Source organism: Melozone crissalis, unplaced genomic scaffold, assembly GCF_028551555.1.
Source record: "Melozone crissalis strain CALT ecotype California unplaced genomic scaffold, PUWL_Pcris_2 ptg000033l_1, whole genome shotgun sequence".
Lineage (NCBI taxonomy): Eukaryota > Metazoa > Chordata > Aves > Passeriformes > Passerellidae > Melozone > Melozone crissalis.
This window is the reverse complement of record NW_026535811.1, coordinates 7,633,248-7,649,704: the sequence shown is the minus strand read 5'-3', so window position 1 is coordinate 7,649,704 and position 16,457 is coordinate 7,633,248. Positions and strand designations below refer to the sequence as shown.

General features: G+C 40.8%; 1 protein-coding gene across 1 annotated transcript in view; it reads right to left on the bottom strand.

Annotated features, from left to right (window-relative positions):
- Positions 1–277: 277 nt before the first annotated feature.
- The window catches only part of FBLN1 (fibulin 1), a 63,284-nt gene continuing 47,104 nt past the window's right edge, over positions 278–16,457 (bottom strand). The window contains exons 15-17 of the mRNA XM_054282012.1: positions 14,575–14,717; positions 12,517–12,648; positions 278–1,392 (exon numbers count right to left, since the gene is read on the bottom strand). Of these exons, the coding sequence (XP_054137987.1) occupies positions 1,253–1,392; positions 12,517–12,648; positions 14,575–14,717 (415 nt within the window). The 3' untranslated portion in view covers positions 278–1,252. The remainder of the gene's footprint in view (positions 1,393–12,516; positions 12,649–14,574; positions 14,718–16,457) is intronic.

Below are 16,457 nucleotides of genomic sequence, written 5' to 3'. Positions count from 1 at the left end.
GCCAACCCCTGCCATGGGCAGGAACATCTTCCACTGTCCCAGGTTGCTCCAAACCCCATCCAGCCTGAACTTGGGCCCATCCAGGGATGGGGCAGCCAGAGCTTCTCCCAGCAGCCTGTTCCATTCTTAGTGCCAAAAACGACCAAGGGGGTCTGGTTTGAGTGAGAATATGTATATGATGAATTTGCTTACAAAAGCTGTATCATATCATTTTCCTGGGAATCAGAAACCATGGCATACTTTGGAGTGTTTCCCATCTGACCTTCTTTATTTCCTCATATCTTAACAAACATAACAAACTGAAACATGGAGTTATTTCTTTTCTGTTCTGTAATAAAAAAGATACAGTATTTTGATGCCTAAAAAATACATTAAACATTCATTTATTGGTGAGATTTTCATTATATAATTACATATGCCTTAGTTTTGTGCATAGGAAATGTACAGTTTAACATGCTGATTTTATTACCAATTTTAAAAAGGCATGGAGCTTTAAAACAGATAGGAGATAAAGTATGAATTTCCCATGTATGCTGAGTACAGGTGAGATTGGAATTGAAGCAATATGCTGTGTTCCTGTAACAGATTAATTTCAATGAGAGGTACTTGTTCAATTAGAATCAATCTTACAATCAAATAATGAGTACAAAAAAATAGGAGTATTTTTTTAATATGTGCATGTTAGTCTGTAAGTATTTCTAATTCATTTTGCACTTCCTCTGGTGGCTGCAGCTGAATGGCACTTCTTAAATATCCAGGCTGAATTTTTCAGGAAAAATTAGCAGTTTTGGGGACCCATTCAGAGGGCCCAAACCTATTTATCACTCTCTGACATCCCTCTTCAAGGTAGTTAATTTGAGATGAAATTATTAATCCTTATCCAACTCCTTCCATCCAAAGACACCATATACTCATCCCAATGAACTCTGACATCTGTTTTGTTTACACAGCCTCTCACCCAGGTTATCTGGCCAAGGAGATCTGTCCAAACATTTAGAAAAGTTTTAAACTTCACCAGGCAGCTGAGCAGTTTTACACACTACATATTTATACAAACAACTACATCAGGCTCACTTAACTTGCTCAGCCCTATGTCTAAATCAACGTAATAGCTTGGTATTTGTCTTAAACTATAAACCAAATATTTAAAAAACAAAACAAAAAACGAACAGAACAAAGAACACTATTGGGTTTTAGAAAGAAGAATATGACATGATAGCTTGTGGTAATGTTTCAGGCTGGAGCCCTGTACTCAGAACCAGTACTCGGACACGAAGATGTGCACGTTGACGATGTTGCGGTGGGACACCACCCCGCCCATCACATAGTTCATCTCCAGCTTCAGGATGGCGTGGAAAGGTCCAATGATGGGCCTCACCTGGCGAACCACACCTGTGGGGACAGGAATGGGTGGCTGAGATTAGCAGATCCAGCTAAGTCTGGAGGATCTGCACCACTCTTGGTGTTCAGTATAGCCCAGAGAAAGGTATTTTACCTATTGCGCCAGTAATTGGCTTGCAAAAGAAGGATAAAATACAGCTTTTGAGTAAAAATATCTGGAAGATCTATAATGAGCACTCAAGTGCTGCAAATGGCAAAACTCTCCTATGTATTCTGAAATCAGTATTTTTTTTTACCTTTATCAAATATCTGGAAGATCTATAATGAGTACTCAAGTGTTGCAAATGGCAAAACTCTCCTATATATTCTGAAATCAGTATTTATTTTTTTTTTACCTTTGATCTGGAGACATAAATTCAGTAAGCATGCTGTGACACTGGTTTTACATAGTGCAGAAGGAGATTTCCCTGGCTAACCCAGAACACACATTGCTCAGAGGAGTACATGAGCACAGCTGGGAACACCATGCAATTCCTAGTATCCCATTTCATTCGGAACTAGAAACTATCTGTATTGCATCAGTAAAATCAACCTTTCCCCTGTGAACATCAGATGACACCAATCTGTAAATCGTTAGTGTGCTGAGTCATTGATGGACAACCCCATTGGACACAACAGGAATAAAGTTTAATGAGGAAAAGGGGCTATTTCTGCATCTGCTCCCATGTCATCCTCAAATGAATGTTGGCCATTCCTTTGCCAGCATTGGGGTTTAGTAAGTGTGGTGTTTGTAAGGGTCCCCAGGACGTTTACATTCTTGTGCACTTTATGTAAATAAATTACTGTTTTGCATTCTTTTATGGAGGAATAGAAATTTGATAGACTATTGGTCTGTCCAGTGTCATTGGAGAGGCGGCACTGTCACCCTCCAATCCATTGTCACTTTTGGAAATCTATAACTGTTGGAATCAGAAATTAAACACCCTCTTTTTTGCCTTAGAGAGCTGTGTGTAATTTTATTTCATGTGACAGGAGAGGACCCTGGGGAGGCACATCTGGGTCTGTGCCCTGATGAAATGTGGCTACACAGAACAGTGATGCAGCTTCAGACCTACAAAGCAAAGTCAACACAAGCCTTGACATTGATTCCAAAGGCTTCAGATCAGGTTCTAAGCAAATTCTCACTTCTTGTTTATTTTCTAGGCCTGGTGTTAACACAGTAGGCAGCTACCAAACTGCTCTCAGCTGAAAAGGAAGTCCCCAGATGTCAAAATCACATGAAGCCAAGGTCAGTCTTCCCTTTAGGGTAGCATTTAAAGCATTTTACTAACAACACATCACTAAATAATATATAATACATAGGCAGTTTGATTCAGAAGGAAATGCACAGTTTAAGGAAGGATGGTTTGAGATCTACTCCTCCTGCGTGCTGGGGATTATGATGGAGTCCCAGCTGAGCTCCTGCAGCTGTTCCCTACCCACCCTCTGGCCTGAGATCTGATGGGAGACATAAACGTTTGCTTATGCAGCCTGTCAGCACCTTTTCCTGGGGCAGTGATGGCATTACAGTTCTGTCCTGTTCAAACACTAACTAATACCTTCAGCATGCAGTGAAACTGCAAACTTCTCACCACAGTCACTCTGCCTGCCATATTTGATGAATACCTTCTTAAGCATCCTGCCCCCTACAATCTATATGCATATATATACACTTATATTTTATTTTTTAATTTCTTTAGCTTTCTTGGCTGCTCTCCTATACCTTATAAAAATGCCTGGGCTTGGCAGATGATGTATTGAAACAGAAAAACCTTGCTGAAATTGCTCTCCCTTTAGGGTAGCATTTAAAGCATTTTACTAACAGCACATCACATTATTGCAGGCACTGCTCTAAATGAGAACCACGGAAATGCACAGCACTGAAATCACTCAGTGCTGGCAATCTTTAACCAACCCCATGAGCAGCTCCTGCAGTGACCACCAAGCCCTAGAGAGCAAAGGCTGCTTTAGTTTTGGTTTAGCAATCCTATTATAGCATTCTACACTTTCTGCCCCACTCCACTGGTTTACTCTGCTCTGGAGGTGGGATTGCAAATTTTCTCTGCTGTGCTGTGCCACAGCATGGCAAACATTACTAAAAACATCACTGGTGCAGCATTCAAAGCATTAGTAATAATGTCATTCATGTTGGGATGTGCACCCTGTTAACAGGCAGGGAAAAGGGTGCAATGAGCAAACACTGCAGGCCATGTGGCAGTGCCTTTTCACACAGCTCTCTTGCTGCAGTTTTAAAATCCAGCAGATAAAATGGCTTGAGAAGCGAATGCCACACATGCTGACAGCTATACTGAAGAAAGAAATGGAGGGAATGTAGAAAGAAACAATACTCTGACCATAGTTATTTCTACAGTTTGTTGTGCCAGTGTTCTAGATGGTCTTGAAATCATCACCACTGCAAGAACTATTTCCCTTCTCTCCCATTAAATGAATGAGGATGATACAGGATGATACAGTGGATGTGTAAGGATGCATTTATTCTGAATAAGTAGAATGAAAAAAAAAAACAAAAGAGGAGAAGCTCTTGAAATATTCTTCGGGACAAAACCATATGAGAGGTTTGCTGCTCTTGGCAGATTCACTCCTTGAGAGCTTTGTATTTTTGTTTTGTGACAAGTGCTAAAATGGAAAACCTGAGTGTTTTTCTTCACCAAACTCAAGGACAAATGCAGGGGGGAACCATGCAAGATGCTTTCTGTGTCTGGTTCTCTCCTGTCTCAAACATTTCACATCTCCTACAAGGGAGGCATAGCTCTGCCAGGCCCAAACAAGGCCTGCAGTGCCTTGGGCTCAAACAAAAAGACCAAAAAATAAAAATCTTGAGGTCTAGGCCTGGTCCATGCACTTCCCTGGATCCTTTCTGGCCTTCCTGGAGATTGCAGTGACATTTGCCTTTTTCTGTGGGAACTTTTGATCACCACAGTCTTTTAAAGATACTCAAGAGTGCCTTACAATGACATTGGCCATTTCCCTCAGCACCCATGGACTTGGTTATTCCCGATTCAAATGTTCCCAAACCTGAACCTCCTCCACTGTGGGTGAGGATTTCCTGTTCCATATCTTCCTCTTACTCTGAGAGCCCCAGGATTTCTGAAGGCCAGTCTCACCAGTAAAGAATGAGGCAAAGAAGGCATTGAACAATTCAGCTTTCTCCATGTTTTTGTCACCAGTTCTCCAGCTCTATTCCTGCCACCATAGGCAGCCTCACAGGCATTATTTTCCTCCACTCCTCTCCAGTTCATGACAGTGCCTAAAAGAACAATCTAGCTGTCAAACTGCAGGCATTTCCCAGACCACCAGATATCTGTCTGCTGACTTCAGAAAGTTAATTTATACTTGAGATTCCTTCATTTCTCAAAAGCCAAATAGATTTTTTCTTTTTTTTCTTTTTTTCTTTTTTTTTTGTCTTTTTGTTTTCTATGTATGTGAAAGCTTTTTATATTTCTCTCCATTATTTGTCACAATAACAATGTGGCTCCTGCTATGCTCTATAGTTTCTGATATAATGTGTTTTATTAATAAGTGGCTGCTCTTTGTAAAATGAAATATTTCTTGCTAATCATCACTTCAGGCATCAAATCTTATTCAGAAAAATAGCTCTGAAGATATCATTAATCCTTAAGATGCCACACCTGACAAACATAACTACAGTGAAAGGATTCAGAAAACTCATTAATCAAAATACAAGTACCAAAATAGATTTTCTCATGCTTTGAAGTATATTGCCCTCATAACATTGTGAATTGAACTGAACTTCATTCAAGTTTGATGGTGAACACTTCACAAAATAAAAGTTTTGGAGAATCAAGTCAGAGCTGGATGTTAACAAGGTTTCCATGCTGATGGAGAACTGTTTCACAGGAATGTGGCTGGCTGTACAAATCTTTGCTGAACTATCTGGGGACAAGATTTTAAAAACATACTTCTCAGACATGAACATCCCAGATCTTTATTTAGGAAAAAGCCTGTTTTTCAACTGTTGAGCAACCAAGTGCTTATAAAACACTTCAGAAGCCAGTTTGGCCACATAAAATTCACTTTTATGAGCTATATGACAGGGTAATTTCACTGTTGGTTTAAGCTGCTCAAAAATAGTGGTCCTGTAATATCCTCCACCCCTTTCCTTGGATGAACACCTGGAAGAAGCAAAACCACAGGCTGGCACACAAGCACTCTCTGACCACAGGGTGGAGTGTGGGCTCAGGGGCGGGCAGGAGAAGGGGATTTCCCTCTGGAGCACCCACAGAGCTCCCCAACACTGAGCGCAACATTCTCCTGCTGGGAATAGAAGGGCAGCAGTGATTTCTGCATTATTCAACAGATCAAAAATTTAGGATTCGGTTTGTTATGAATTCAACAACTCCATCAAGGTTAATTTCATGAACACTTGGGCTTCTCTAGAAATCTTTGATTGCTGAAATGCATCAAAGAAAGAGGCCATAAAGAGGTGTCGTCACATTAACACATTTTTGGCCAGAAACAAATGGTGAATATTTTCAAAGCTATTGTCTGCCATGTTGGATCATATGGAGCCTTGGTATAATGAAAGAATTTTTTTAAAAAATCTTTGATTTTACTGAGGTTTGGCTAGTTTACAAATACTGTGATCTTTATTAAGGACACTAAATAACTTCAGAGAGATGTGCTCTTATCTTGGTTTGGCAAACTTGAAGTGCTTTTAGATGTCTGGTTTGCCTTCCAGCCAAACCTGGCAATGGGTTTCATTGTTGACAATGCTGTGAAATCACTCATGCCTAAAATGCAATAGCTGTACTTGAAGTAGCCTCATTATGAAATAGTTTCCATCATATATTTTTAATCTTTCCTCTTCCACCTTTAGGAATGTGAGATGCTCTATGTATTTAGAAGAGCCTTACACATTTACTAAAACAGGTGGAAAAACTTAAGTGATGAATGTCCAAAATGTGCAAAAATCACATATTTTAAGTAGCCTCTTGCTACTTTATTCCCAATATCTTATTTCATGTGAGAGTGGCTATGTTTACCCTGCCTGTCTCACAATCACATTATTCCAATTCAGCCACACTTGGGTCGACTTGGGCAATTAATTACTGCAACCCTTGTGATAAAAACATTTTTTGGCAAAAAGCCACAGTTATGGCACACAGCATGATGTGGCTCTGTGGTTTGATTTACCATGGAAGAAAAAGAACTTTATCCTGAGGCTGTGACACAGAAGCCCCTATGGAGTGCTCAGTCATCACCTTGAGGCAACAGCTCTGCTTTTCCTGCTTGCAGAATTCTGACAAGGAGGCTTCCTGAACTTTAATGTGTCAATTTCTGACCAGTTCTCAAAGGCTAAAATAAGGGCTCACTTCACATTTTTCCCCTTTAAGAACAAAAGTTTAGGTAGGGTTGCATTTAAGTGAGCCAGGCATCTGCGTGTCATACTGAGAAAGATTTAGGATACACCTTGGGTCTTATCTTCCTTTTCCATTTTTAATGGGGTATGTAGGTGCTGCTCCATGAGTAAGATGGTTGCTACCAACACACAAAATTGGATATACCAGCAGAAGCACCTGAATCACAGAATTATTAAGACAGGAAAAGATTTTCAAGACCATTAAGTCCAACCTTTGACGAAAAACCACTGTCTCAACTACAGCAGAACACTGGGTATCACATCCAGTCATTAATTAATTGCACATATATTTCACACTTTGAGATCATCATCATGAGGTTTTTGACTGCTTTGAACTGGGGTAGAGCACCTCAGAAAGCTGGATTCACGCAGACATCTCTCAGAGCAGCTGCTGTAGTATGTTTCTTGGTGTACTAGATTTCAAATCTGGCTTTATTTGCTCATTTTTGCAATATCTCAGCCCACTGTTAAACATGAACACAAGAAAATGCATGCTATGCAACCTGAACCAAGGACTTGGTGCTTTTTGCTGTCCCTAATTTAGTCCATTTCTTTCCCAAGCTGTCAGGTTTTATACTTCCCACCACAGTTCACAAAACTTCATCAGAGCTGCAGTGTAATTTATCTGCCTGCTGAGCTTTATGGAAGCTGTAACCAAAGGTTGTCTGTACCAATGGGATCACCTTGTACCACCTGAGAGGTGAGATGGACAGAGATCAAGGAAGAGAGTTGAACTAACCTGACTCTTGCAATGTGCTAGAATGAAATTTGGCATTAGGAAGGTTGTTCCCCTTGAGATCAAGACTCATTCTCAACAAAAAAAGCACCTTCAGCATTTCTCAGATATGAAATGAAAATTTGCCTCCTGCTCAAGGTGCTTCTCTGCCCCCAGAAGAGCTCTCCATCCTCATATTTTTTTCTTTCTGGAGGGGAGGGAGGGTGTGGGGCTATTTGACTACTGAGCAGTGCAGTCAGCAGCCTCCTGAAAGGGCAGGTTTGGGCAGCAAATCCAGGATCCCATTTACCAAATGGCTTCTGGGCACCCTCAGCTCCAGTGCACTGCTGCTGATTGCAACAGGGCAACCTGGCACAGAGAAAAACTCACAAAATATCCTTTTCTGAGGAGGCCCTCTTGTGAGAGAGGAAGCCCAGTGGTGAAACCAGAACAAAGACACTGAAAGGGACTGTGCCTTTTTTAATGTACAGCTGCAAAACCCTGTTGAAAAACCCACTGAGTTATGTCCTGCTCCATGACATAGGCATAGCAAGAACCAGTCAGCCTCTGTCCCAAAAACAGAGTTTGGAGCTACAGAGAAGGAGAGAGGAGCAGAGGGAAATGTGGAGGGAAATGCCTGGCAGTGGAGAGTGGGCCCAGGGACAAAGTTCTGAACCAGACCATTTGCAGACCAATGACTGAATTTAATGTCAGACCATACAAACATTTGCATGGAGGACTGTAAAAACTGCCACACTGTGAATGGCCAAACTACTTATGAGATGCAGAACTACTTATGAGATATAGAACTACTTATGGGATACAGAACTACTTATGAGATACAGAACTACTTATGAGATTCAGAACTACTTATGAGATTCAGAACTACTTATGAGACTCAGAGCTACTGGCCCTGTGCTAAGGACAGGCTTCACAAAAGTCAAACAAACCTTGAGTCTCCTTCTCCTGCCCCAGCTAAATGGGATCTCACAAACACACTTGCTCATGGTACCTGGTTTTGTTTAACTTCTTGATCATTTTTGACAAGTCTCTCCTCAGACTCTGGAGCACACTAAACAATCATGATAGCACAGTGGAAATTAGACCAGTGGTGAATCCAGCATAGTGCTATCAGTAGTTGAGACACTTTAATGGTTCAAAGGCAGCATCACAAACTGTCACCCACGTAAAAGAGGCAGGAAATTCAGGACAGAGATAGCAATGGAAACCTTTCAAATAACAATAGAGAGCATCTACACACATATCAGTGTGTACAAATGCATTCAAGCACCAGCACAACCCCCCCATTGAAACTCCATAGTGACTTTTTATACCTATATTGGCTCTGCATGTTTTCCAGAAGAATAGCACCATTCTGCTTTATAGGCAAGGACACAGGCTTAGGTTATTAACCAAATGCAATACGGAAGATTTCAGCCTATCAAAACTACTTTTAGCTGTATTGTGAAATTTTAAAACCTTCCTGAAGTTTACCAGACTACAAGGTGGGATTACTGTTTTAAAAAATGAATGTATAGCTGAAGGGGAAAGTGTTTTATAGCAACTGATAATACCTCAGGCACTGATAGGACATTTTGGCACAGGTTGAAAATGCATTCTTCATTTTTCACTGACAGCTGGTTAAAGGAGGAATGCAGTGAAAAGTCTATAAAAGCTTTAAAGAAACACCAAACCTGGATAGGTCTGCACTTCTGTTTTCCTCCCACCCATGCTAGTAAGTGATGTTAGGTTTTTAACAGTATCATTTAGATTCATTGCCACCTTAGCCTGTAGCCACACCAGGAAACAAGGAGACCTCAGCACCTTCTGAACCAGGAAATCCTCAGGATTGGGGATTTGCATCTCTTTTTAATATAACAGGGTAAAAATATTGGAAGCAGCTTTTTTATACAATTCTTTTTCATCAGATTGCATGGAGTCTACACACTGCCTCTCCAGGAATCTGGCTTTCATTCTTCCTCTTCCACTGGAAGATATTTTCTGTAGGTCAGCAGAGATACTTTGGAGTTTGTTCTTAGTTCTTTTGGCTCCTCCATGTCTGATAGTTCTGATCATTGATTCCTGTTGGATATGTTTTCTTTCCTCGATTTTGCAATACTGTCCTTGCCTCTTCCTTCTCCTGCCTTTGGGGCTACTCCTTCTACATATCTTTTGGGAGACTGTGTCCTTTCTTTTTGTGACATTCCCTGGGGCAGTCCTTTGCTTCTGTTTTCTTCTGTTGTGTACCTCACAACTGCTCCTTCACACTCATCCCCTCCAGTGACCTCAGCTGCAATCTCTCCATCAGCAAAGCCCAAACCAGCCTGAGCAGCCATTCTCCATCCCATCCCACATAATTCAGCTTCCCTAACATCCCCCTGAAGTCTCAGTGTCAGCTTAGAGGGATAATGGCTGAAACTGAATCTTTTCAGCCCAAAATTCTCAGGGCTGAAGCCCCCACTTTTCTTCTGTAACTTTGTCTCTAACAGCTCCTCCTAATCTTTAAACCTTTCCCAAAAGAACTGCACCTTTTCACTTTTTTTTCCCCAGTCACACTGAGAGCATCTTGTTCTTTTGCATTCACACAAGCACAAGCTGCATGCAGGTCCTTCTTAAGGCATCACCTCTGTCCTTGTCAGGGACAGCCTGGCTAAAACTTTAATTACTAATTAGAATCACTAATGAGGGTCTTCCTGCAAGTGCATCTTCACTGCTCTGTCCTTTCTCCCCCTCTTTTCCCAGTGCTCCTTTCTCTGAACCCCTTCATCATCTTCCTCTGGTCTGATATTGAGTCAAGGTTTATTACACTGAGGACATCCAGTAACTCTAGTTATTATTTTCATGCTTTTTTCCATGTACTCTTATGGATTTCATCACACTCTGAACTAGTCTCTGTCTTTTCTTTAACAAAAAAAACCCAAACCACCCAGTCAACAAAAAATCACTGTAGAAATTGTCAGTCTTTTCTCTTGTAGAGAAAATCAGTCTTGTTAAAAAAATATTTTGGTGATCTAATTCCCATCAGCAAACAAAATAGCTTTGATATTCTGGCCATTTCTCCTGAAATAGTACAACAGAATGAAGCATGCTTCTTGTTTCTTTTACTAATGCATTTATGATTTATTGTTAAAATAAATTTTTTTCTTCCCTATATAGGCAGCAAAAAGACATGAAAAAGTATGTATAAAAATATTTTAAAATATGCTGCATGGATCCCAGTGGCATATGTGGTCATCCAGCATGATGGTCCAGGTGTGCTCACCCAGAAACACATAAATTGATTTTTCAACAAGTTGGAACATTGTAATTGCAGAAAGATTCCTGAAAACCCTTCTGTTACTGCCCTCGTTGGGCATTTGCTCTGCTAGAGTTCCCATGTTCCAGACAGTTCTGATGTCCTGTAACTTAGTGGGATAACCACTAAATCTTTCTGATACTGTCTGTGCCCTTTGGGGTTTGCCTCCCTTCCACAAACCCTTCCCTTTCTTTAAAACAGGGATTTTGTGAATTCTCATGGACTAGGATCCCATCTGATTTGTCTTGGAAACTTCCCAGAACTTTTTAAGGATACACCTAGCATTCTGATTATTAATAATAATAAAAATTATATTATGATGAGAGCAGCAGAACTGCTGCTGGCAGAATTATTTGCAATCCTAATATTGCACAGACAATGTGCTGTCCTGAACCTCTGCCCCTCCAGGTAATTTCAGCTGGGGGGGTTGTTTTGATTTTCTTTTTCCAATTCTGCTGTAGGCAGTTTTCTTTGCAGCTTCCATCCATTAATCTCAAAGTACTTTTACACAGAGGAATTAATTAAGAGTCTTACACACAAGAATTAATTAAGACAGTAGTAGGCATGTTTTATCATCTCCATGTTGTATAGGGGGAACTGAGGTGAAGAAGAGTTGCCCAGTTCTTTCACAGAGATGGGAATACACTTGGCCATGCATCATATCTTCTCAAGTCAGTGTTTAAAAATATCCTTTCTCTCTTTGCAATGTGAGGCAAATAATCTGGTTTACCAAGTGAAATACTACTGACACACAGTCCTGCTCTTCAAAATGGAAACCCTTCCCTCAGGCAAATGCCTTGGCTAGTCAAACTTTCAAACACATCCTTCTTTCTTAGTTCAGACAGAAAGAAGCACACGGCACGAAAAGCAAACTACTGTAACTCCTGTGAGATCTGATAACATTTATACTCTGCTAAAGAAATGCCCCAATAACTGAAATCTGTAATCTTATCCTGTTTTAATAGACTCTCCCTTTTTCTCAGCATTCACATCTATACTTCTGTTTGATCAAGAAAGAAATAGAAACCTAATGACTTGGGATTTTTATCTGCAGTTCATAAAACCTTTGCAGAGCTGACCTTGTGCTATCCTGCTTCTGAAATGCACCAGTGCCACCTTCAGACCACATGAAATAGGGCTTTTGAAAGCTGCAGGGATTTTTCTTTTTCCCAGGACAAGTCCTGCTGCAGCACATGTATGAACCTGAGCAGGATCTGCATGTTCACATACCGAAGCACAAGTGTTCACTGGGAACAGGAGTCCTTTATTTTCATAAATAAACATTAATAAAGAGCAATCAAATGCTGCTTTTTAATACCTGGCATGAGAATTCCAGTGTATTCCCCTGCCACTGCCTGGGCAGCTCCCATTGGGCAGAGCAACACATCAGCTGGGATCTGCTCCTGCCCTCCTCCTTAACATCATTTGCCAACTGCTCCTGGTTACATTAGATCCCTCATCATTTTAAAACTAAGCCATTTGCATTTTCAGTTATAGCTAGTTCTGAAAAAAAGCTAAAATACTTCTCAAATTAAAGAATAGGCCTCTGGTATTTTGCATAAAAATTATCTTTGATATTAGTTCAAATTACACATATTGGACTGAAGAATATGAAATCAACACTGGCTTGAAAATCAAGGTAGGGATTAATTACTTGAATTAATTTCTTTGACCCTGTTCTACAGTATAGCTGAAAGAAGAAAGTAGGCAGAAAACACTACTCACCCACTGTCATGCCATCCATGTAACGCTTGATGATATCAAATGAATCTCTTAAATTTCCTTCTGTAATGTCAAATATGATATCTGCCTGGTTGGCCGGATATGTAGGTGTGATGGCACGAAGAAAAATGATCTCTGCAAGGAAAGAGGATCACAGAATGCACTGACAAGTACTTGAAAACATCACTGAAGAATCCAACAGAATTTGATCCAAAATGACTTGGTGGAAGACATTAACCTCGCTCACCACTCCCAGTTTGTCCTTTAAAATGGAAAGGCAGAAGATCTAAGGGAAGCAAGGATTTGGATAGATTTGTTTTCTCCTCCTATTTCCACCATCCAAGGGCCCTGAAGCCAAAACACTCTTACTTTTAAAACCAAAAAAGATTGCTCTGAAGAAGCCAATCAGATTTCCAGCATGTACCCAAAGAGGACAACTCCAAGGATCCACAGGCTGGACTGAGGAAGGGACCAAACAGATAAACCTCTCTAAACCTCTCCACTCTGATTCCCTAGGCAGTCACACAAAGTATTGCCACTACAAATTAAAGAGTCCTTTGGAGTACTGGAGGAGATGTTTAGGTTTAAAAATAAAAGTGAGACTATTTTCAAGTCCCTGGTGAGGGATGGAGGTATTATTACTCTCATTATTATCCTCACTCTGCAGATGATGAAACCAGACTTGGAGCTGTAAGAATTCACCCGAGGCCATGCACTGAATTACAGTTTACATCTTCTGGGCTTCAGCAGCAATCTCACATCACTAGGTCTCATCTCTCCTCATTAAAACACCAGGATGGACTAATGAGGTTTGGGAAGCATCCTGGGCCAAGTCCTCAGCTCTGCTGCCAGTACACCTGGTGGAGCTGAGGGGTAGGACGGGAGCAGGAGTGGCCATGGGGCATTCTTCCCTTCCCTGTGAAGCAGGGCCAGCCAAGGCCTGGAACAGGCCTGGCAGAACCCACAGGAGCTCTGCATCAGTGGTTAAACTCTTCCTGCCTGGGCAAGGACTGCGATGGCTTTTTCTCCACTCCTGCCTGCTGCAGAAGGGCAGAGTCAGCTTTGGCTTTCACTTAGGACAACTTTCTGAAACAGTGGAAAAGTTTCAGCTTTTCTGAAATGTTTCAGCTTTCAGAAACAGCAAGGCTGAGACTTTGGGTGCATCAGAAATGGGGATTTAGGGCCTTTAGAAACCCCTCCAAAATAACCTTTATGACCTCCATACCCTTCTGTCTGTGTCTGTGCCTCTCAGTAAGGTGCTGAGAGCAGCAGGGCTGCAGGCAGTCATCCCACTGATGGATGCAGTGCCAGAAAATCCAAACAAATGGCAAGCAGCAAAAACTGGCTCTTGATCTGTAAGCTTTTCATTTTTATGTGAGCTAAGAAAGTGAGTGAAAAGTGAGTATGAAACTGCAGAACTTAAAAACTTGCAAGTACTGCAGAGGAGCAGTACTGCAAAAAGCGCTTTTTGAAATTCTTCAAAATTCTTCAAAAAGTGCTTTCTGAAATTCTTGTCTTAAAAACTTTCTGCCCAGTCCTTGGAATTTCCCTTCCTTTAATCCATAACAAACAACACTTTGTTCATAGGTCAAAAATCAGCCAATCTTCATATACTCAGTATAATTTATTTTGTGATTAATGTCTGCATGTAAGGTTTTTATTCTTGGAACAAGTCACCTGTCAGTAGCAAACAACAGGGCATAGACAGATGAGAGGAATATATTTAGTACCTTGTTCCTACAGCAAAACCTTCAAACAAGGGGAGAAAAAATGTCATGAGGCATATACTATTGTGTGAGTAAATGTGGTACATGGGAATTCAGAGTCAATATTTCCTTAGAGTGGGAAGCAGTATGAGTTAGAGCTCAGAATGACTTTCTTTCCTCCATAAAATTAAAACTCCTGGGTATTGAAGGTTTTAATTAAATGAATGGTAAACTATAATTTGGAGCTGTGCAAACATTTATTGCACCGGCAGTGAGTCTGGCATTAGGCAAGGGCTCCTGGTGGAGGTTTTATATGCTGCAATCTGTTAAATGGAACAAGGAACAAACCACTTACCTTCAGGTCTTGTAAACTCTCTGAACGTGGGCAGTGAAATGACAGTGTGGGAGATGGTGTGGACAGGATCCAGCAGGCAGCTGACATCATTTGGTCGGCAAGACTTGATGCAGCGGATGGTATCTGTCTTTTCCAGTCTGACACTGAGAGAAACCAAAAAGAGATTCATTCATTCATATAGAGACTGAATATTAAATACTTTGTGTGAAAATTAAATACTTTGTGCTTTGCAATCTAGGCAGCCAGAAACTGTAATTGATAGAAGTGTTGATTCTTCACCACAAAACCTTAGACAAATGCAGTTCATCAGAACTTGGGGACCCCTGAAGAACTGGGTTTGGCTCAGAGTTGCAGTCAAACCCCCCTCAAACCCAGCTCTTCAAGCCAGGCATGTGAAAACAAAGAGAACTGAGGTGCCCAAGGTGCCATGTGATGCCCTTTTCCAAGGACAAACAGTGAGACCCACACCCTCTCAGCTGGCCTGCTCTCAGCAATTTCACTGGAGCCACTTTTACTTGCACTTTTTTACTCAGACATATAAAGCAGACAGAATTGCTTCTGTTTTAGAAACCTGGCATAACTATGTATAGGGCCAACTTTCACAATTTTCAGCGTAGCAAGGGCCAGAAGAGCCTCTTTTAAGTCTTTTTTTCACACCCTCCCTTTCCATCTGGAAGAACTGAGAAAACAGAGAGGAATGGAAACTGGGGGGGGGGGGGGGGGGGGAAGTTAACCACATTATTTAAAATCTCAAAGGTTGAATTCTCAGCTTGGGGAAATGGTAAGGATCATTTCATATTCCATCTCAACCAGCTGCTCATTTGGCCTTGAAAGTCTATTAAAAGTTAAATGACTTCTCACCCTTGTCCACTAGAGTGAAGTTAAAGTCACTTACAGTTCAAGAACCTCACACAATGCCCACTCTGTGTTCGTGAGAGATGAAAGGGCTGTGCTGGGACTTCAAATGTGACTAAGCCCCACAAATGATCTCAACTTTGACCTGCCCATTTCTACATATTTCTAAGTGAAAAATAAAAATGCTGCAGTGTCAGAGGAGGGGGGAATTAATAGATTAAAAGTAAGAAAAAATTACTGAGTTAAAGGGGAACCAAAAAAGGAAGATTTATTTTGTTAGATACTTCTAAAAACAAATCATTCTTGCTCTTTTCAAAATGTCTTATCCCAGTCCACAGCTACAAACCATCTTTTTACAGATGTTCAAAGGGACTTTATGGCTCTATTTATAATCAATATATCAGTAACTTTTTATTATATGTTCCCAACTCTGCTCATCAAAAAAAAAAGTTAATCCAAGCATGATGATACTGTATGAAGTTAAATAAGGGGAAAACACAAATCAACATCAAGGAACTCATGCTTCAAGAGATGTGAACTGGGACAGTCTATGGGGAGGCAACAGAGCTGAGTTAATAAACTCCAGCTGAGGCTGGTGTACCGGTATTATACAGGAATACAGATATTCACACCCAGTACTTGATGTTTTGAGGCTGGACAGGAGATACAGGCCAGAAGAGGTGGCCTGTGCCCTTTTACTTCCCACCATTATCTGTGTACAAAGTCTTGTCATGTCCTAGACACCTCACCTTAACTTATTTTGGGACATCATTGCAGAATAAGTACTGTTAGAAAACATAGAACATCCTAAATTACCATAGCTATATTTAGATAATAGAATTTGTATGCATAAAACATTGTGGTGGGAGTGTCTCAGGCTTTCAGTAGTGGTCTCCTTTTGCTTCTTCCTGGGTACTAAAGGGAGATTTACTCTCAACTTCAGCTGGAACAAAAGGCAAATACAAGTATTTCTGAAATACTTTGCCAATAAAGCCAATAAAAAAATAAAGTCAATAATTTTGTGCAAG